At 47.5% G+C, this 21592-nt stretch overlaps 1 protein-coding gene across 1 annotated transcript in view; it reads right to left on the reverse strand.

Annotated features, from left to right (window-relative positions):
- Positions 1–21592, reverse strand: part of FAM222A (family with sequence similarity 222 member A) — a 53706-nt gene that overhangs the window by 7319 nt on the left and 24795 nt on the right. The window contains exon 2 of the mRNA XM_039861802.1: positions 16563–16690. Coding sequence (XP_039717736.1) covers positions 16563–16644 — 82 coding nt within the window. The 5' untranslated portion in view covers positions 16645–16690. The remainder of the gene's footprint in view (positions 1–16562; positions 16691–21592) is intronic.

A 21592-nucleotide genomic window follows, 5' to 3' on the forward strand; every position in this document is an offset into this window, starting at 1 on the left:
GGAGGGCCTATGGGCCCACTGGGGACCCCAGGACCCAGCTTAGATGCTATTCTCCACCTTCCCTGATTCTCCTAGCTAGGCGAGGGGACCTCATGGGGGTCCCACCAGTGCCTGGGGTTCCCCACTGCATTCACTGATCCTGATTGCTGTGGGCTTCTCCCCCACCAGATGTGGGCTCCCTGAGTTGGCTTGTTCACTGCCGCGTCCCCACTCACACATAGTAGGTGCTCAGGAATGTTGTGCTGAATGGGTGCTGAGACTGTGGCCAGACAGACCCATCCAGCCTCAGAGACATCCTGTTTACTGCCGGTCGCGACACCTGGGGGAGACCGTCGTGGGGTAAGCTAAGCCAGAGAGACAGCTCCTGACACTTCCTGAGTGTCACTTCTGGAGTCCCTCATGTGTGCAGGCACTCTCCTGGGCCTTGGACATGAAGCAGCTATCAAAGCAAACCAAAGTCTCCATGTTCATGGGGCTGACAGCCTCGTAGGGGGAGATATTATATAACATGGTGGGTAGCAGCAAGCCCCATGAACAAGAATAAAGTGGTGTGGTTTTAAAACATGTCCACAGATTCTTTGACAGGCTTCCTACAAAGAGTGGAGCCTGTTTTTTCTTCGCTTGAACATGAACTAGTTTGGTGACCTGATTCTACTGAATAGGCCACGTGGAGAGGCCTTGTGTAGGTGTTTCGGCCAGCACCAACCACCTGATGATGTGTGAGGGAACAAACCTACAGAAGATTCTAGCTCCCCAGGCCAGATCTTCCAACAGAGGCCCTCCCCTCTCAGCGACATCATGGAGCAGAGACACCAACCTCACTATGCCCTGTCTGTATTCCTGAACATAGTAAATGGCTGCTGGACGCCATTGAGTTTTGGGGTGATTCGTCACACAGCGATAGTAAGCAACACAGAAGGGTACTGGGGACTGATAGTGATGAGATAGAGGAGTGGTGCCTAGTTTGGGCAGGGTGATCAGTGAAGAAGGCCTCTTCTCTGATAAAGTGGCTTTTGAAGAAAGATCAAGAGATGAGAGAGGAAGCCATGTGGATAGCTGATGAAAGAGTGATTTTGGCAGTGGGGACAGTAAGCACAAAGGCTGAGGGGAGCGGATGAGGTAAGTCTGGGAAAGCAGAATAAATGGGAGGATCACAGAAGATGAACCGGAGAGGTCGGGGCGCGGGGGGCGGGGGCAGGGCATGCAGTGTTCTAACACCCGGTAGAATGGCTATTACCAAAAAGACGAGAAATAACGTGTTGACAAGGATGTGGAGAACAGGAACCCTTGTGCATTGTTGGAGGGAATGGAATGTAAATTGGAACAGCCACTATGGAAAACAGTATGGAGGTTCCTCAAAAAATTAAAACTAGAACTACCATAGGACCCAGCAATTCTACTTCTGGGTATTTATCCAAAGGAAACTAAATCATTATCTTGAAAAGATATCTATGCCCTCATGTTCATTACAGCATTATTTATAATAGCCAAGATGTGGAAACAGCCTAAGAGTCCATCGATGGATGAATAAAGGACATGAGGTATACAGATATATAATAGTATACTACACAGGCATAGTACAAGCATGAAATCTTGCCATTTGTGACAACATGGATGGACCTCAAGGGCACTTAAGCTAAGTGAAATAAGTCAGAGAAAGACACATACTGTGTGATCTCACTTATACGTGGAATCTAAAAAATTTAAAAAACTGAGCTTATAGATACAGAGAGTAGATTGGTGGTTGCCAGAGTGGGAAGGGGTGGATGGGAGAAACGGGTGAAGTTTTTAATTAAAAAAAAAAAAAAACAAAACGAAGTGCACTGTGAGGACCTGGGCTCTTGTTCCACATTGGATGGTGGGAGCAGAGAAGAGATGTGACCTGACATAAGTTTTAACAGAAGCCTGAGGGCTACTGGGTAGAAAATAGGACAAAAAAGAGACATCAGGAAGAAGTCTTGGTAGTAGCCTGACTGTCCCCAGGAGACAGAGCACCCAAGAGGCCCCCAGCAGCAATATGCTTTGCTGGGCATTAAAACTTAAGTTCTAGAAGGTTCTGACAACATGGGGAAATGTGTATGGTACTGGTATGTGGAGAGAGGAGGTTACAGGGGACTGTACCGCATGAGCCTTGGTCTCCTTTCTTGCTCAAAGGGGTTTGAACCAAGATTTGAAGGAAAAAGCCCCGGATGCCAGCAGGGGCCCGGCCTAGGAAAGAGCATTTTATTCATGTTTTTCTGTAATGGCCAGTGGTAACCACAACTGCCCGTGGCTTTAGGGTGGGGCTCCTACTCCTAATGGGGTCCTGCCCTTGACATGACGCAGCCCAAGTCAAAGTGTCCTCTGCTTCCCTTGGCCTTGAGCAGCCCAAGGCCCTCCTTGGTTCCTGCCCATTATCATCTGGCTAGGTTTGTTCCTGAGCAGAGCACAAACATAGTCAGGGGCTTTTTGAGAAGGCTTCATGGGGTGGGGGTGAATGTGGGCTCCGACACCCGGGTTCAAATCCTGGCCGTGCCACACACTGACTGGCCTTGGACCCCTCGCTGAACTTCGGTTTTCTTTGTGTAAAATGGGGACAATGCTATTGCTGCTGCTGCTGACCTTGGAAGAGTTTTTGTGAGGACTGTAAAGGGTACCTACCCTCAGTGGGTGCCACGGTTGTTGGGGATGAGTTCACTAAAGCCGCCCCCCTCCACTGCCTCCAAGCCCCAGCTGCCTCACGAGGGTGTCAAGCGAGGGTTGCAAACACAAATTCCCACATGTTTTTGCTGACCACTGGAGGACAGATGGGCCAGGAAAGAGCCGGAAGGCCCAGGCAGGGCAGGGCCTGAGGTGTTAAGGCAAGCGTGCCCTGCCCAGGGACATTCACTTTTGACATGATCAAACATATAACAAGGCAGACCATACACTTGGTGAGTGGGATGGTTGTGGCTCACGGGCTGCCAGTTTGAGATTTCTGATAATGGAACAGAAAGGACCTGTGAGCCAGGATCTGAGCCCTGGTCATCCATCCTCTGGGCCCCTGCTTTTAGTTATTGGGCGTCATGTATGCTGTGACTCGGGCTGGCTACAAGCTGATGCATCTTCCCTCGTTAACCAGAATCCCACTGGTCCTTCAGACTCCAGCTCAAATGATGCCTCCTTGAGCTGACCACCTGAACACCCTGCTCATCTGGTCTGTGTCTGTCTCTTGTGCCCCATATTCTCATAGAAAGTGCCCCATCTCTGGGTCCCAACAGTGATGAATCTGGGGTTGGGTGGAATGTCTGCTTAGTGCCTGGCACACAGTACATGTTTGAATTATGTGCTGGGAGAATGAAGTAAAAGGTGTTGCCCACACCCCCTGGTCTGCTGGCTCTGACTCTCCAGGTCTCAGCTGGGATTCCCCCCACCGATCCAGGGAGTTTTCTTTGACATGCACCCAGCACCTCCATGCTGTAGCTGTCTGGTGACTTGTCTCCTAGGCTAGATTTAGAGACCTTTGAGGATACCCTGCTCTTTCTCACCATACTTAAAAGAATGGGTGTAACCACAGCAGGTGCTCAGGGAGCACTGCGTGAATGGTGGTGCAGAGTCCAGCAAATCCTGTTCCAAAGCCCCCAAGGCAGCCGCTAGACAGATCCTGCGCTTTCGTGTGCAAAACAAAGGTGCCCACCCTGTGAACTGGGCCACCCCTGCCCTATTTCCACCCATCAAAGCCTTGTCAGGAAATTTAAAAGGCTGGCTGGAAGTGCAGACAAGTCATCACTGCCACTGAGTTAATGTTGTGAGCCATTTATAGGTGCCTCAAGTAGACGTGGTTATTAACGACTATGTTGAGCCAATTAAAAGCAGCCTTTTGAGTGCGATTTAATGTTGCTACAGGGAGACACGAAAGCTGGGCGGGACTGGGCAGCACCCTGACTTTTGGAAACTGCAGGGGAGTGCATGGGTGTAGTGGGTAGAGGCTCTACCTTAGAGACCACGGAGGTGAGAAGCCCTGACTCCCGTCAGGCCACAGCGGTCTGGCGCCTGACATTATCACTTGCTGTGGGTGACCTTGAGTAGCCCCTTAACGTGACCCTCAGTCTCTCATGAGAGGTGGGCATGTCATAGTTGCACTGTAAGGCATGTGGTACTTGCTCACCAGGGGGCAGTGGAGGTGGGAATGGTGGTGGATGGGGCAGAGGAACAACACTGGCCCAGAATTCCTGGTCCCATACTCCAGAGTTCTCTGTGAGACCCCAGGCATCTGCTGTGGAGATACGCCAGTTCCTCGGTTACTGTCTAGCTGAACACAGGTTCCTACTGACCCACTGGACGTACCCCCGCCCTGGACAGGTTGTTCCCTCAGTGGACCTCAGATTTTTTGGCTGTGAATGGAGCTAACTGTAGCTTTCCCACAGGAGTAGTGGAAGAATTAAAGGTGTGCCAGGCACATAGTAGGTGTTTAGCAAATGACATTTTTCTTATAGTTTAGGTTTTACCAATGATCTCCCTTATGGCTCAGGAAGTCACAGTGGGCATTACCTGTGTTGAAATGCGGGGGTGTCCAGCGCTGCTCTAGGACAGAAGTGGTCCCTGGGCACAGGGCCTGGCCCCAGCCCATACAGAGAAGCAGCCCACATCTGCATTCCCCTTGGCTGCTGACACTCTGTCCTTGGAGGTGGCAGCCTCCTGAATGCTCAATTAACATGACACTAATTAGCTGGTGGCACCAGCAGAATCCCTAATGAGGCTGCCCAGAAGAGGGGGTGCAAAAAGGTGGCTGGGCCGGGGTGGGGACACAGCTGTTCTCTGGCCTCTGCTGGGAGGGCTGTGACAAGGGGCAAAGTCATTGCCAGCCACCCTGATCTGCCCCAGCCCCAGCCCACTGACCTGGGTGGAAGCCTGAGGGCCTTTGACCCCAGACTTGGGCGTGCATCCAGGTGCCCCAGTTACCAGCTGGGGAACCTCAGAGAGGTGACCACAGCTCCCTGGCCTCTGTTTCCCCTCAGAGGACAGAGACAGAGGAAAGATTAAACAAGAGGATGCATGTTGGATGGCTTGAGAGACAGTGAATGCATAGAAAAGGTTGGCTGCCTGCCTTCTAGCTCTTTCTGGGCCAGACTAGGCAGTGCAGGGTAGTGGTTATTATCACTGGGCACTGCACAAAGGGTCCATTCTCTACCCAAGTGTGTGCACACACAAAGGCAAACTTACACGTGCTCATTTGGGAACATCCTGCACCTATAAAGACCAGCAAGTGCTCACAGGTGCACACATACATTCACACACACCTTTATACCCCCTTAGCCCCAGCTGGAGCTCTGGAGCTGTATGTAGTCAGGGCTGGGAATACTTTAATTTCTCCTAGCCTGATTTCCCGCCTTTTACCTGTGCCTTCGTTTCTCTTTCCTGCTCCCTGACTGGGCTCCATCTTTGAGAGCCCACTGTCCCCAGGTCTCTGGTTTGCCTGTGCTCCCGCCTAGCCTGGCTGCATTGCTGCCAGCCCTTCTGTCTTTGCCCTTTGGAACTGCTGCCTCATCTCTCCCTTCTTTATACCTTCTCCTGTCTGTCTCCATCCACACCCAGGTTGGTCAGACTCATCTACCCCTTCCCTCCCCACTCATCTCCTGCTCTCTCTCTTGGTCCCGCCCACCACTGGCTCCCTGCCCTTCCCATTGCTCTTTCTGCAGCCACATCCATGGCTCTCTACTCTCGATACTGATCCATTATAAGTGCTGCAAATATCCTCTCTCAACTTTTGGCTCATCTTGACTATTTTATGGTATATTTTGCTGAGCTGCAGTTTACTTTTAATATGGTCCAACTTTTCCATTATTTGTGCTTTTTTCCTTTCTGTTTGCAAATACTTTCTATCCTGAGGATGATATTCTCTATCATTTTCCTCAAAGAATGCTATGGTTCTGTTTTCCATGATACATTAGCCCCCTCTTTATCCTCGGTTTTGCTTTCTATGGTTTCGGCCCCCTGCCGCAATCTGAAAATATTAAATAGAAAATTGCAGAAATAAACATAAGTTTTAAATTGCATGCCATTCTGAGTAGCATGATGAAGTCTTGCACCGTTTCACTCTGTCCCACTCAAGATGTGAATCATCCCTTTTTCTAGCATCTTCACCCTGTATATGCTACCTACCCATTAGTCACTTAGTAGCCATATTGGTTATGAGAGAAAAACAGTACATTCACATATTGTTATAATTGTTCTATTTCATTATTTGTTTTTGTTAACCTCTTACTGTGCCTAATTTATAAATTAAACTTTATCACAGGTATGTATAGGAAAAAACCTAGTACACATAGGGTTCAGTACTACCGTGGTTTCATTCACTGAGGGTCTTGGAATATATCTGCCATGCATAAGGGAGAACTACTGTATTAGATTTTTTGTATATGGTGTGAGGTAGGGCTCCACTGTCATGTATTCCATATGTATAACCAGTTGTTCCAGCGCTGCATATCCATCCCCAGTGATCCGCAGGGCCCACTTTGTCCTAGATTGAGCTCATGTGTCTAGAACCTTTTCTAGATGCTCTGCTCCATCCCCTGGTCCCTTCTGTCCCTCTGTTGATCCCATAATGTCAGCCTTAAGCCATGGCAGAACTAGGCCTTCCCCCAACTTTATACTTTCATTGTCAAAAGCACCTTGGCCATTCGTGGCCCTTTGTTCTTTATCAGCGTCAACATCAGCTTTTCAAGTTATACACACAGATGGTCAGGATGTAGAGATTGGATTGAATTTTTTCTATATTGAATCTCTGTCTATGTGCATGGCATATGTCTAAGTTTATTTAGGATTTTAGATTCCTTACTAAACTATACTAGTATCGTAACTTAGATAGAATGGACAATTCATAGGTAGACACTACCAAAATTGAGTTAAGAAGAAATAGAAAATGTGAATAGACCTGTAACAAGTAAAGAGGTTGAATTAGTAATCAAAACACTACCCACAAAGAAAAGTCCAGGCCTAGATGGCTTCACTGATGAACTGTACCAAACATTTAAAGACAAATTAATGCATATTTTTCATAAACTCTTCTAACAAAGAGAATAGGAGGAACATTTGCAGACTAATTCTGTGAGGCCAGTATTACCCTGAGAGCAAACCAGAGATACAACAAAATAACTGTAGACTAATATCTCTTATGAATATATATGCAAAAATCAGCAAAATACTAGCAAACTGAATCCAGCAACATACAAAAAAGGATTATACACCATGACCAAGAAGGACTTATCCCAGAAATGCAAGGTTGACTTAACACCTGAAACCTGATTAATGTAATACACCATAGCAACAGGATAAGGGACAGCTACCATATGATCACCTCAGTAGATACAGAAAAAACATCTGACATAATCCAACATCCCTTCAAGATAAAAATACTCAACAAACTAGGATAGAGGGGAACTCCCTCAACCTGATAAAGAGTATCTAGGAAAATCCCACAGCTAACATAATGGTGAAGACAATATTTTCTCTCTCAAATGAGAAATAAGACAAAGATGTCCACACTTGCCACTTCTATTCAACATTGTACAGAAGATTCTAGCCAGGGATATTAGACAAGAAAAAGAAAAGGCATTCATATTGAAAAGCAAGAAGTAAAACGATCTCTGTTCATGCATGACATAATCTTGGACACAGAAACTTCTAAGAAATCCACTAAAAAATTGTTAGAATAAACAAGTTCAGTAAGTTTACAGGATATAAGATCGATATACAAAAATCAGTTGTATTTCTATACACTCACAATGAACAATCCAAAATTTAAGAAAACAGTTTCATCTACAAAAGCATCAAAAAGAATAAAATACTTAGAAATGAATTTAACAAAAGAAGAGTAAAACATAATATGAAAAATAGAAAACACTGCTGAAAGAATTAAAGATTTAAATAAATGGATAGACATCCCACGTTCATAGACTGGAAGACTTAATTTCAAGATGGCAACGGTCCCTAGATTGATCTACAAATCCAACACAATCCCCATCAAAATCCCAGATGGCTTTGCAGAAATTGACAAGCCGATCCTAAAATTCATGGAACTCAAAAGAGCCAAAACAATTTTGAAAAAGGACAGAGTTGGAGGATTCACAATTTCTGATTTCACTACTTACTACAAAGATACAGTAATAGAACAGCATGGCTGGCATAAGGATAGACATATAGATCAACAGAATGGGTTTGAGAATCTAGAAATAAACCCTCACGTTTCTGGTCAATTATTTTTGCCAAGGGTGCCAAAATAATTCAATAGAGAAAGATTGGTCTCTTCAACAAATGGTGCTGGGTCAGAAGATATCTGTATGCAAATAAATGAATTTAGACCTCTTCCTCACACTATACACAGAAATTAACTCAAAATGGATCATAGACCTGAATGTAAGAGCTAAAACTAGAAAATTCTTAAAACACAGCAAATTTTCACATCCTAGGGTTAAATTAAGCAAAGCCTTCTTATATACAACACTAAAAGCACGAGTGACAAAAGAAATTTTGATTTCGTTAACATGAAAACCTTTAGTGTTTCAAAGGACACCCATGAAGAAAGTCGGAGGAAAAACCACCCTAGAATAGGAGAAAATATCTGCAAATCATGAAGCCGTTAAGGGACTTGTATTTATATAAAGAACTTTTACAACTTAATAAAAAGATAACCCAATTAAAAATGGCAAAAGAGCATAATAGACATTTCTTCAAAGAAGATTATACAAAGGCCAAAGAAGCACATAGAAAGATGCTCAACATCCTTAGTCATTAGGGAAATGCAAATGAAAACCACAGTGAGATACCACTTCATACACACTAGCATGGCTAGAATCAAAAAGACATGGTAAGTTTTGGTGAAGACGTGGAGAAATTGGAACCCTCATACGTTGCTGGTGGGAATGTAAGATGGAGACCAGTTTGGCGGTTCCTCAAAAAAGTTAAGCATAGAGTTACCATATAACCCAGAAATTCTACTCTGAGGTGTATACACAAGAGAAAGGGAAACAAAAGTTCACACAGAAACTTGAATGTTCCTACCAGCATATTCATAATTGCCAAAAATGTGGCAACGGTCCCAATGTCTGTCAGCTGATAAATGGATAAATAAAACATGGTATATCCAAATAATAGAATATTATTCGGCAATAACAAGCAGTGAAATACTGACACATGCTACAATGTGGAAGAACCTCGAAGATATTATACTAAGTGAAAAAATCCAGACACAAAATGCTACACATTGCATGATTCCATTTATATGAAAATCCAAAATAGGTAAATCTAGAAAGACAGAAAGTAGTTTAGTAGTTGCCTAGGGTTCTGATGGGGGCTGCTAACGGGTATGGGATTGCTTTTGGGGGTGATGAGAAAATGTTCTGGAATTTGATAGTGGCGATGCTGGCACAACCCTGAATTTATACTAAAAAGTATGCACTAGTATACTTTGAATAGATGAATTGTATGGTATGTGTGTTACCATACACATAAAGCAATTTCCAAATATCATAATAGTATCTTTTTGTGAAATGTATTTTCCAATTCTTTGCTATAGGTGTAGAGCAGGAGCTTGCAAATCTGGCCTGCTACTTCTGTAAATAAAGTTTTATTGGAACACAGCCCTGCCATGCAGCAGGGATGAGTGGTTACACAGAGACTATATGGCTTGTAGGGCCAAAGATATATTGGCTCTTTACTAAAAAAAAAGTGTGACGACTTTTGTTGTAGAGGGATACAAATGCATTTGTTTGTCGATCTTATATTTGTAATATTACTGAATTCTTATTCTCTTGCAGTTTCTATGCAGATAGTTTTACTTCTCTCTAATCCGTATAACTGGTTTTTTATGTTCCCTGTGTTACTGCACTGGCAAGGACCTCTGTACAGTGTGGAAAGGCAGAGATTTGGATCTGTCTCCTCTGATTTTATCTACCCTCAGGTTGGCTTGTTGTGGATTGTGGTCAGATACTTTTTAAGAGATGAAGGGAGTTGCCTGACTTAGTTTGCTAAGAGCTTATTTGTATTTGCTAAATCACAAAAGGGGACTAACTCCATCAGGCCCTCGTCCAGCCCTTCGTCTCTGAGCCTCTGTCCTCTCCTAGGCTGGGTTCCCATGGTCGGGGTGGCACTGGACCTTCTTTCCATCCCCCAGGCTGTACTCAGCAGCGGCTACATAATTGGATCTGTTGTGCGGCCAAAGGTTTGTTTTTAATTTTATTGGAATTTTAAATTGCTTTGTTTCTTCCGTATTTCATTAGTGTCAGTGGAAGCAGCTGCACCTGCAGGAATGCTGGTGGGCAGCGGCTCCCGCCTCTCAGGGTTAGGGTTGTTGCAGATTGAGGTGTGTGGGTGGGAGACAGACCACTCCCTGATTTTAGGGATTCCATAGGCCCTTCATAGCAAACCTATAAGAGCTTTCTCTATCCATGAGAATGTGAGGAGAGAGAGCTGGGTGGTGTGGCAGGAGTGGGGGGGTGGGGGGGTGGGGGGAGGGAGGGAAGGGAGGAGAGGGGCTCAGGGAACTGCTTGTCCCCTGTGGCAGTTATGGGAGAGCCACCACCCACCTTCTGAAGGAGATGGGAACCGGTAAAGTGTTTGAGTCTGCTACCAGTGCCTGGGGGTTCTCTCCTTCTGTGCTTATCCCTGTGTCACAGCAGAGGAGACTGACAGCCAGAGAGGGCTGTTCACTCTTTTGCCCAAGACCATGCCCATGCCCCATGCAGGGCACAGCTGGGACTTGACCCCCAGACTGTGTTGGTCTCAAAGCCTGTGCCCTAGGAGTGTATGGGGAGAGGGCAGGGTGGGCACGCTACCCTCACCTACAGAGCAGCAGTCCGAGTTACAGAGAGACTGCGTCACTTACACAAGATGTGGCAGAGTGAGGGCAAAAGTTTACGTCAGTGTCCTGGGGTAGCTGCCTCAGCTCCTCCTTCCTTGGCCCCCTTGGATGACAGGACCCCCATCAGTCCCCACAGAACCTCTCTGGAGCTCTCTGCATAGCCTGTACTGTAGCAGTGCGTGACTCAAAGTTTATGTATCAACACCATGATGAAAAAGTCAAGTATTTATTAGTCGGGAAGGTCCTGAGCAGCTGAGAAAAACAGGCTTCTGTCCTAGGGGAGGGCAGGTCCTGTTTGGAACCCAGGAACTGTGGCTAGCTGGGAAGAGTCCAAGATCTTAGGCTGAGGTAGGGGAGGGGTAATGGACTTTCCCTCCCCCAACATCATTCTTCCTTTCTTTTTCTCTAGGTTACTTTCTCCAGTCACCTGGAACAGACAACCTCCCAGGCTCCTGGACACATGGCTGCCCGTTCCCTAGACTCCTCTACTTGCTTGACTTCAGATCCTAGAGAGGTGAGATATAGCCATTTCCTCTTTGCTGGCCATGTTCAGGGTATATGTGGTGGCCAGTCCTCATGCAGCCCTGAGTAGTCAGGCTGCTCTGATCCCATTTTACAGGAAGAGGAGGGAAGGGGTCTCAGACTGGGCCATGTCTTCCCCCAGCCAGGCTTTGATATTATCACTCTAGATGGCCAGAGCTGGACAGCTTCTTAGGTCCATCTAATCGGACCTTTCACTTTGCGGGAACACAGGCTCTAAGAGGCTGACTGAATAGTCCAAGGTCATGTTGGACATGGCCCAGTCGAGACTGTTCTCCCTTGGTAAAAAACAGCAAAGCTCAATATGTCTGGTCATGAAACTTGGGGCCAGCCCTTCCTGTCTCGATTCTGCCTGAGGGCCAGACGGACAAGGGGGTGGGCCTAGGGCCCGACTACACAAGAGTCATGCCCAGGAAGAAAGGGCAGGAGCCTCCTCTGCCAATTGTCGAGGCTTTGACCAGTAGCAGGGCACCCAATTCAATTTGCTTATCTCCCTTCCTGCCTCCCTCTTTCCTGTGCTCTTTAATTATAGGCAGAGTCAGTGTCTTTTCCAATAAGTGCAAAGATGTCAAAGGGTCTGAGTGGGCAGAGGAAACAAGACATCCTTGATGGACCTCCACACTCCCTAGTTCCGGCCTTGGAGCAGGAAGGAAGGACCAGCCCATGGATCATGCCCAGTCCCTGTCTCTAGCCATCTGGCAGCAGTGAGCCAAGGCAGGGAACCCTGGAAACTGGACAGTAGAAATCAAAGGTTAAAATGCACAGATCCTTTGAGCCAGTAAGTCCATTCTGGAAAAAGTTTTGCACAGATATACACACATGTACAAAGGATGTTCATTACAGCCCCGTTCAGAATAGCAAGAGACTAGAAACAACCTAAATGTCCATCAACAGGGGGATGGTTAAAAATGTTATTTTTTTTCTGTGCCATGGAATACAATGCAGTTATTAGAATGAGTGAGGAATAATCTCTAAGATACATTGGTAAGGAAAAAAGACAAGGAGCTGAGAAGAGTGTGTAGGGGTGCACAGGTTTACATAAAAGGTATTTACTGCTTCTCACACATGTGTGTATTTTTCAGGAGGGTATTTAAGAAACTGCTAACACTGGTTTCCTCTGGGAAGGAGAGTTATTTTTCACTGTAAATTCTTATGCTTTCTGAATTGGGTGCCACGGACAATCTATTCAGTGAAGCACTTGATTTTATAAAAGACAATGAGATGTTCTCCCTGGAGATCATGTAAAGGAATGAAGGGGGCTGGTCATGAAACATTTTCTCTTGAAACTGAAGGCCCTCCCAGGTTATCTGTCATTGCTGTTTTTGATTAGACAAATATTTCTCTAAACCCCTATCTCTGAAGGAACACCATCAGTGGACCTTCAGTTTTGAGGATGTGGATAGAACATTTTAGGTCCCCCTTCTCTTCCTAGAAATACCCTGAAAGCAACATGGAACAAAAACAAGTTCCATTATTGGCAAAACTAGATCACTAACCCCCCAAACCAGTGGTTCCCAACCTTTATGGCACCAGGGACTGGTGCTCCTATAAGAATCTAATGCCTGATGATCTGAGGTGGGGCTGAGGCAGTGCTAGCCCTGAGAGCAGCTGCAAATACACATGAAGCTTTGCTCACTAGCTGCTCACCTCCTGCTGTGCAGCCTGGTTCCTAACAGGCCACGGAACTGGTACCAGCCCAGGGGTTGGGGACCCGTACCCTAAACAAACAATAGGTGGATCAGCTGCCCAAAGCAACTGAGATCAAGTGGGGCCAAGGGAGGAAGCAGAGGGAAGATGCCATAGCTATGGATTTCAGTACGAGCCAGCAGTGTATACTTCCCAAATATGAGGGACACACCCTAAGGTATAAAATCTGAACTCTGTCTTTGCAGCAGTGAAACCAGGGATGCATCGGCTGGCAACAGAGCTTCCCTAGACCCATTTGATTCTGAAGAGCAAAGGAGGTAAGGCTAAATAAGAAATCACACAAATATGCCACATTTGCAGGAACCTGTTTGTCTCTGAGGCAACTGGAGGAAAAGAGCTGGGCTAGAAAAAACTCACCTCCTCCGGAGGCAAATAATCAAAATTGAACCAGTACAGGATCTAATCAAAAATATATATAAGAAAAGTGAAGGAAAGGCAAAGCATAGGTAAAGTAATGGTTGGCAGAAAACTGCTTGCCCTCAGAAAAATGTGGCCCCAGAAGAGACGAAGATTATGGCCAAATATTTCATTGTGAAGGAAAAAACTTAGTAAACAGTTGTTTCTGTAAAGCAAAAACACAAAGCAGATATACAAGAGGAAGAAAAAACTTATCAGGAAAGCGAAAGGGGGAAAATGAAATGAGTGCAAGGGGAAAAAGGCACAGAAAACAGAAAAGCAGAAAAAAAAGGAAATAAGGAGCTAGAAAGGCTTAATCAGAAGAGAGCAGATAGACAGCTAATCTATGCTTAACTAGGGTCCCCAAAAGAAGGAAACTGAAATACAAGCCTCAGAACTGCCTGTCAAAAGGGCATGGTACTGTGTTCCAAGAAAAATAGACTTGCATGGCCAACATCAAGGCACAGGCTAGTAATGACATGAAAGATACGGAAAGATCAAAATGAATATAAAGGAAAAAATCAGGCTTCAGCTTCTCCATGGCAACATTCAACATTAGAAGAGAAAAGAACAAGATCTGCAAAAATCCTCAAGGAAACAAAGTGACCCAGGGATTATTTTTTACTCATTCAAGTAGAAAGGTGAGAGACCGTTCTGAACATGAAGGAACTCCAGGAGTGCTGTTCACAGGAAGCCTTAAGCTGTGGACTACAGGGTCAACTTCAGATGATGGGAAAGTAAGGCAAAAGTGCTGGTGGTGAGCACTGACCCTGTTTATCCAGAGGACAGATTGAAATGACTGCAGTGATATAACCAGATGCTAACATTACAGACCCTAGGAGAGTAATAGTATCTTTCACAACAGAAGGGAGGAGACAAGGAAAGATGACAGTAGTATAAGAACATGGATGTCCTCAGTTTTAATACTTGGGATCAAAGGACATCATTTAAAGCTGATGTCAGGTAATAGAGGTTTAAAGGTTTGAAGTGAACTCCATAAAAATGTTGTAGAAAGGAAGAGGAAATACAGTTGATGCTTGAACAACACAGGGGTTAGGCACACAGACCCACCACCCACCCCGTGCAGTGAAAACTCCACATATAACTTTGACTCCCCCAAAACTTAACTACTAATAGCCTACTGTTGACCGGAGCCCTTACTGATAACAAACAGTTGATTTACATATTTTGTAATATGTATTATATACTGTATTCTTACCATAAGGTAAGCTAGAAAAAAAGAAAATGTAAAGAAGAGAAAATACTTACAGTACTGTACATATTTACTGAAAAAAATCACATATTTTAAGAATTAAACCATAAAAGAACTATAAGAAACCCTGGTAGAGCTATTTCTTGTTTTGTTTGTTTTTAATAATCTCAGCGCGAGGAAGGTCATTCTAAGTATTCCAAAGGCCAAGAAAGGAAATAATGACAAGTTTCACTTCACAAAGAAAATCTCTCCATGGCAGAACCATAGACAAATGACAAACTGGAAAAAACATCTGCAATTCATGTGACAGACAGCGGTCTACTTCCATCATATACAAAGAGCTCCTACAAATCAACGGGGTCAAAAACAACCCTATTGGAAAAATGGACCAAGGAGATGAATAGATAAGTCAGTCAGACTACATCTATCAAAATTACAAATGCACATACCTTTGACCCAGTATTTATTTCTACTTCTAGAAATTTATCTTGTAGTTGCATTCACACCTTTGTGACACATACACGGTTGTTTACTGCTGCATTGCTTATAATGGCAACAGGTTGGGTGTGGTTCTACTTAAGAGACTAGTCAAATAAATTATGGATCATCCTTGCTATGGAAAACTATACGTCAAAAGAATGAGGAAGCTCTTTAGATGCTGACATATAGGATATATTACTAAGTGAAAAACTGAGGTGCAGGACAGTGTGTAAAATATGTGTGGACACACGTATTTGCTGGGATGTGCATAAGAGATCGAGAAAGACACACGGGAAGATGACAGTTCTAGCTGCCTCTGAAGGAGACAGGGTTGGGCAACGTTGGGAGAGGGAGGCTTTGGTCTATATACCCCCCATCATTCCTTTTGAATACTAGACCACATGAATGTGTTACCATGTCTAAAGGTAAATCCATGTTAAAAAAAAGAAAAAAAAAACAGTGTAAGCACAGCAATAAATGGCAACTGATCCTGTGCTATAGGACAGAGGTGATAGGGAGGGGTGGGGACTGTGGTGAACGGGAGATGGGTGTCCCTTTAAAGAGGCAAAAGTCCAGTTCTAACCAATAGCTTCCTGCGTATAGGAACACAGGCCTATGATGCCAGATCCTCTGATTTTTTTTTTTTCGAGAGACACTAGAAATCCAGATTTTTATACAAATCTGTTTTTAAATGTTTGCAAATACTTCAAAATTAAAAAGACAAAAACGCTTGGGTGGCTAAAAATAATCAGATCAGAGGGTCTGGGATCCCTGTCCTACGTGGTCAAGGAAGACAGACCAGTCCAGCTCCCCAATTTGACACACTGAAAATGCAAAGCCCAGAGAGTGAAAAGACGCCAGAGATCACATAGCAAATCAGGCCCTGAGCTGGGATCCCGTTGAGGACTACTTGCTTCCACATTATCCTACTCTTTGCTAATGCAGGAAAATGATGGTGAGCAAGACAGACATGGCATGTGGTAGGGTCACAGGAGGGGCCGGGGTTGGGGCCGTGGTGCTGGTAGTGGTCAGAGAAGTCTGCTCAGAAGGAGGTCACAGCCGGTGGGAGTTGGCCAGACAAAGGGGGTGGGTGCCGTTGTTGGGGAGGGACTCCAAGGAGGCGGCACAACATGGACAAAGGCCTAGAGGAACACGGAGAGTTCAAGACAGGGTCAGGGAGGGTGGATGTGCTGGGGCGTGGGTGGCATTCACTGCCCGGTACTGCCATGCAAAGGCCTGAGGTGGAAGAAGGCTTGTCACATGGGTGTTCCATGCCCACCTCCCACCGCCACCTTGGTGTGTCCAGGAATGGAAAGAGCCCTGTGGACTCGGAGTGGGCAGAGGAAGGGGAAACGTGGAGAGGGCTGGGAGGGATGGAGGGTACCGTACAGGGCGAGGGCACCCACTCACACTTGCGCAGCTCCAGGCTCTTGCTCGGGCAGGCCAGGTGTTGGCCCGGTGGGTTCTGGGTCCTCTGCAGACAGGCCAGCATGGCTGAGCTGGGGGCCGGCGGTGTGGCACGCTCTGTGGCAGGGTCCCTGTGAGGAGGGAGATGAGGTGCTTGTCACACGGGCTGTTCCATGCCCACCTCCCACCGCCACCAGCCGGGAGTTGCTGCCAGCATCCTCCCCACTATCCGGCAGAACATCAGAGACTTTCAAAACAGCCTCCCTTTCTCCGTGACAGATGAGGCCGAGAGGCATAGAGAGGCTCACACACGGCCTCACAGGAAGGAAAAGAATCCAGGTCTCCCAAGTGGTGGACTCCCACCATGATGGGGACAGAACTGCTCAGAGTACAGGTCACCTCCTCTAATCAGCTTACTGATGCCCCAGGTCTGCGCAGATCCCCACCCTTATCGTGTTCCCTCAGCAGGCAACCATTCCAGGTGGTGGCCCCCAGCTCCCTTGTAACCTGTGAGCAGATCTGATCCCCCAGCCCCCTGTAGCCAGAGACCCCCATCTGGTCATCTGTGGAACTTTCATGGAGGGGCACCCAAGAACCGCCGGTGGGCACATGGGTGTTCCAGTTTACTGAAGTTGGTTTGGCCTTTCTCCAGGGTATTCTCACAGCACCTTTGGAGGGGTGATGTCCAGGATGGTGTCACTGGGAGAACGAGGGGGGCTCTAACCCTGAGTTGATCCCAGGCCCCAAGGGCCACCAGGGCTAACTGACCAAGCTCCCTTCCCCAAAAGGAAAGGGCAGGGCCACCAAGGGCAGCCCTGCCAGCATGGGCAGAGGTCTCCAGAGGTGGCAGCTCAGATGTGGCTCCAGACAGGTTCGTATTTGCTCACTAACCCAGAGTCAGATGCCCAGCTTTCACCTGGAAATGCACGTTTTCCCTTCACAAAGCCCACTTCCCTCAGAACCCGGAGTCCCTGAGGAGCAGGATGACACAGGCAGGACCTACCCTGGAGGCCATAGGGAGAGAGCGGGGCTCTCCCTGCCAGGTCCTTCCGTTCCTCTTTTCCCAGTAAGGAGACAACAGGCCCAGGGGGGATCTGAGCCCTGGACACCCCTGATGTCTACTCAGCCCAGGCACTCCGTCCCGACCACCTCCTGACCCCACCCCACTCTTCCAGGTCCCAATCAGCCAAGTCCCAAGGCAGAAGTTGGACTAACTCAATCCTCATGCTGGTTTTGAAAAAAGAAGCAGGGGGGAAGAAAAGGAAGTTATTTAATACTAAACAGGTGTCTGGAGCCCTAAATTCTGCTGCATTCTTCTAATAATGAAGTATTCATGAGGAAAAGCCTTTTTTCACTACTTTCTTAAGATACTAATTTCACAACAAGCTCCTTGTTACCGCGCAATTATTCCAATCTTGTATTTCCCCGAGACGGTTGCAGCCTCCTGTCTGTCCTGGCCTCTCGGTAAATGAAAGACAATCACGTAACCACCTTTCATTATGCTCTATTTTACTTTCAGCAAAGGTACCCTGAAAGAAATGATTTACACTGAAAGGGACTTTTATTCAGTTTCAAAACCAATTTTCTCCTATTACTGTCTCAAAAAAGAGAGAGAGAGAAAGTAAGGGATGGATGGGGGAGGGTAGTCGGTTTTCATCTTCCCCCCACCCCCAATAGCCAGCCTTAACGCAGCGATGCAGTAAAAGCTGCAGTATCCACTTCCCAGCTTTGATTTCTGGTAATTTAAAAATATGCCATTACAATCAGGCAGAAATTATACAGTTTAAAAAGGGAATGAAGTGGGGCTTATTGCAGAGATGAAAGCCCTTGACTGCAGGAATGAGGCGCCACTGCCACTCCTTGGGGACTTGGGACATGAGTGGGCGGTGGAAGCAGGCTTTGCTGAGGCCCTTGAGGGCACACCCAAACACATGGGTATGCTCTGCCCCTTGCAGACACCTGGGGACATTTGGACATGCTGCCTGCCACGCTGGGTGTCCACATACACCTGGATTCGCTCACTGCATGTTTTCCCGCAGATGGGCTGTCACTCTCACTTCTCGCCCGCACCACGTGACATGCCCCTCCATGCCCTCTGGCACCCTCTCACACGTGTAGGCAGCCCACAGCCAGGCATACTGTGTGGCCTGTGGCTACCCCGCAGCACAGCCTCTCTGTCAGCCTCCTGCCCAGTGGTGTCCACCTCTTACCACTCTGATGCAGGGGCTGGGGCACAGAGGGGAGAGCTGGAGAAGGCCAGCTGGCTGCAGGGCCCAAGCTTCTCCCTCTACAGATGAGGAAACCCAAGCCAGAGAGAAGCAGCATTCCGCCCAGGGCCACCCAGCAGGCAGTGGCTGGGTAAACCTGCTCCCTCACCACTGGGCTATACTGCTGCCCACAGCCAGTGCAGTGCTGGGCCAGAGAGGCGGTGTCGTGTACTGAGGAGCCCTGGGCTGGATGCCTGGACCCCTCTCTGCGCCCCCGCCCCCAGCCCAGTGCCTGCTATGCACCCCAAGGGAAGCTACTGTCCCTCTTATGGAAATGGCTCCATGACCCCCTCCTAGCTCATTTTCCTTCAGGATCCTGGCCTTGCCCAGCCCTGCCCCATCTCTGGCCTTTCACTGGGTGCCAGAGGCCCAGAGCCCAGTCTCTCTCCAGCCCCAAGCCCACCCCCCCAGCCCAAGTCCGTAAGGGTCACATATCCCAGAATGCTTTGCAGCTGAAAAGAGCAGACTAAGGGCTACAGTTGTTAGGTGAGGGGCAGGCTGCCTATTCCGGGGCCTCTCCGGACCGCCTCACTGCCCTCTCACTCAGGCTCTAGTTTTCAGAGGACTCTGGTAGTGGATGCCCAGGCAGTTCTGGGAGCCAAGAGGTCACCTGCCCCAACTGGGGCGGGCGAGGCACAGAGGATTCTCTGGAGGCCTCAGTTCAGCTTTTCTGGTATAGCCGCCTGGATTCATCCCTTGCTTCCGGAGGCCCAGCAGGCAGGGCCCTGAAGCCTGAGAGATGGGCTTTACTTGGAGAGGAGGGATTCTCTTCTCTGCTCTCTTGGTTCCCCTAACTCATCGCTCGTTCTCCCAGGAGCCTGTGTAGTGCTGCTGGGGCAGGTGGGGGTTCCAGTGTGTGTAGGGGGACAGGGGCCAGCCGAGCATGAGGACATGTGGACCACCATGTCCAGTGTCTGTATCAGCCCCATCATCTTCATACAAGACTAAGATCCCTCTCCTCGGCCTTAACACTTCTCTCCGGGCTCAGACTAGAGCCTGACCTTCGTTTGCCTGGCCCCCAAGGCCCCCGTAACCTGCCACCCTCGTCTCTCGTGGCTTCCTCCAGCCCTCCCTCCAGCCTGGCTGCCTCCAAACCTTTGCCTGGGCTGGTCCTATTGCCTGCAGCACTGCTACCCCGATCCATTTTTAACTTAGAATCTGGCTCCCCGCTCGCAGCCCTAATCACACTAAATTGTAACTGCCAATTTTCATGACTGTCTTTCTCCACTGGACTCTGAGTTTCTCAGGGGCAAGGATCATGTCTTGTCTCTTTCTCTCCAGTGCCTGGCAAAGAGTACCATTTAATAAACAGGTGTTGAATGAATGGCTGAATCAATGAATTGGTTATTGTCAGATGAAGTGACCAAGGCCCAGAGGAGCCAACCACCCTGTACATGGTCACACAGCAAGCTGGGGACAGGACTGTGGCAGGTACTGAAAACATTCGTGATCTTCCCGTGACCCCACCCTGCCCCCTCCCTGCTTAGCATCATCCCATCCGTAGAAGGCGAGCCCCTCAGAGCCCCCACCAGCACTCATTACACCCCCAGCCAGGGACCATCCTGGGAGCACTGCTCATTTTGAAATCCTATCTGCAAATCAGGCTGTTTATAAGCCCAAGGTCTTTTGTGACTTTAATAATAAAAAGAGGGGAAGGGAGGGGGAAATGCCGTAAGCCTCAATGATTAGAATGCCTTGGCACTGTCCCTGACGTGGGGTCTGATAAGACGCCTTATCTCAGAGGCACCCCTAGGAAAAGGTCCCCTTCACCAGATAACGCCCCCAGCTGTCTATATGCCCTTTCATAGCTGAGGATTTAGATAAAAGAAGTGTGACAGGGGAGGGGAAAAAAGGAAGGAACTCTCCAAGTCCAAGGTGGAACTGAGTCGGTGCTGCTCACCTTGGCAGAACAATGAATAGGAGAAGGATGTCTAAAAGCTGTCTTTATTTTTGTTAGAAGAATGGGGAACTGGAGCCTGCCTGCCTTTTGTCATCTCTTCCTTCCTGTCTGGCTACAGAGGGCTTTGGGGACCCTCAGGCCAGCGGGAGGGGGTAATCTGAAAATAACAATGCCCCCATGAATACTAATAATAGCAGTGCACATTTATCGAATGCTCCCTCTGTGCCACACCCCATGTGCATCCTGTCTGTTATACCTCACCACATCCTCCTAGCATCCTCTGTGTGGCTTCTGTTTTTAGCCCCATTTTACAGATTAGGAAATGGTCACAGAGGGGAAGTAGTCTGCACAAGGTCACATAGTTTTTAGATGACAGAGCCCAAGGGTGTCAACCCCCACTAGAGCCTGCACCCTCAGCTCCACACTGTATGGCTCCCACCCCGGCCCCATTGTGGTTGGGGGCCCATCAGCCCCTAGCTCCCAGTCAGCTGGGCAGGAGGAAATAGAAGAAAAGGTCTGCTTCTCCCCACTGCCCAAATCTACTTTGATTCTATTCCAGGAGAGGCTGGGATCACAGAGAGGGAGGAGGTGAGAGGAAGGAAAAGAGGAAGGGGGCTTGCGGGAGGCCACTTATCCCATAAACATTCACAAAGGACAATGTGTAAGGCCTGGGTTGGGCAGAACAGAAGAGGAGATGAAAAAAGCCTAGGCCCTGTCTGGAACCATTTTGAACTGACTGTAATTTACCCACCCATCATTCACATTCATTCATTCATTCAGGCAGGCAGCAAACACTCCCTGAGCATCTTTTGGGGAACAGCCCTGTGCCATGTGCTGGAAGAATGAATATCAATGAGTGTCCTACC

Source organism: Pteropus medius, unplaced genomic scaffold (genome assembly GCF_902729225.1).
Source record: "Pteropus medius unplaced genomic scaffold, Ma_sr-lr_union100, whole genome shotgun sequence".
Lineage (NCBI taxonomy): Eukaryota > Metazoa > Chordata > Mammalia > Chiroptera > Pteropodidae > Pteropus > Pteropus medius.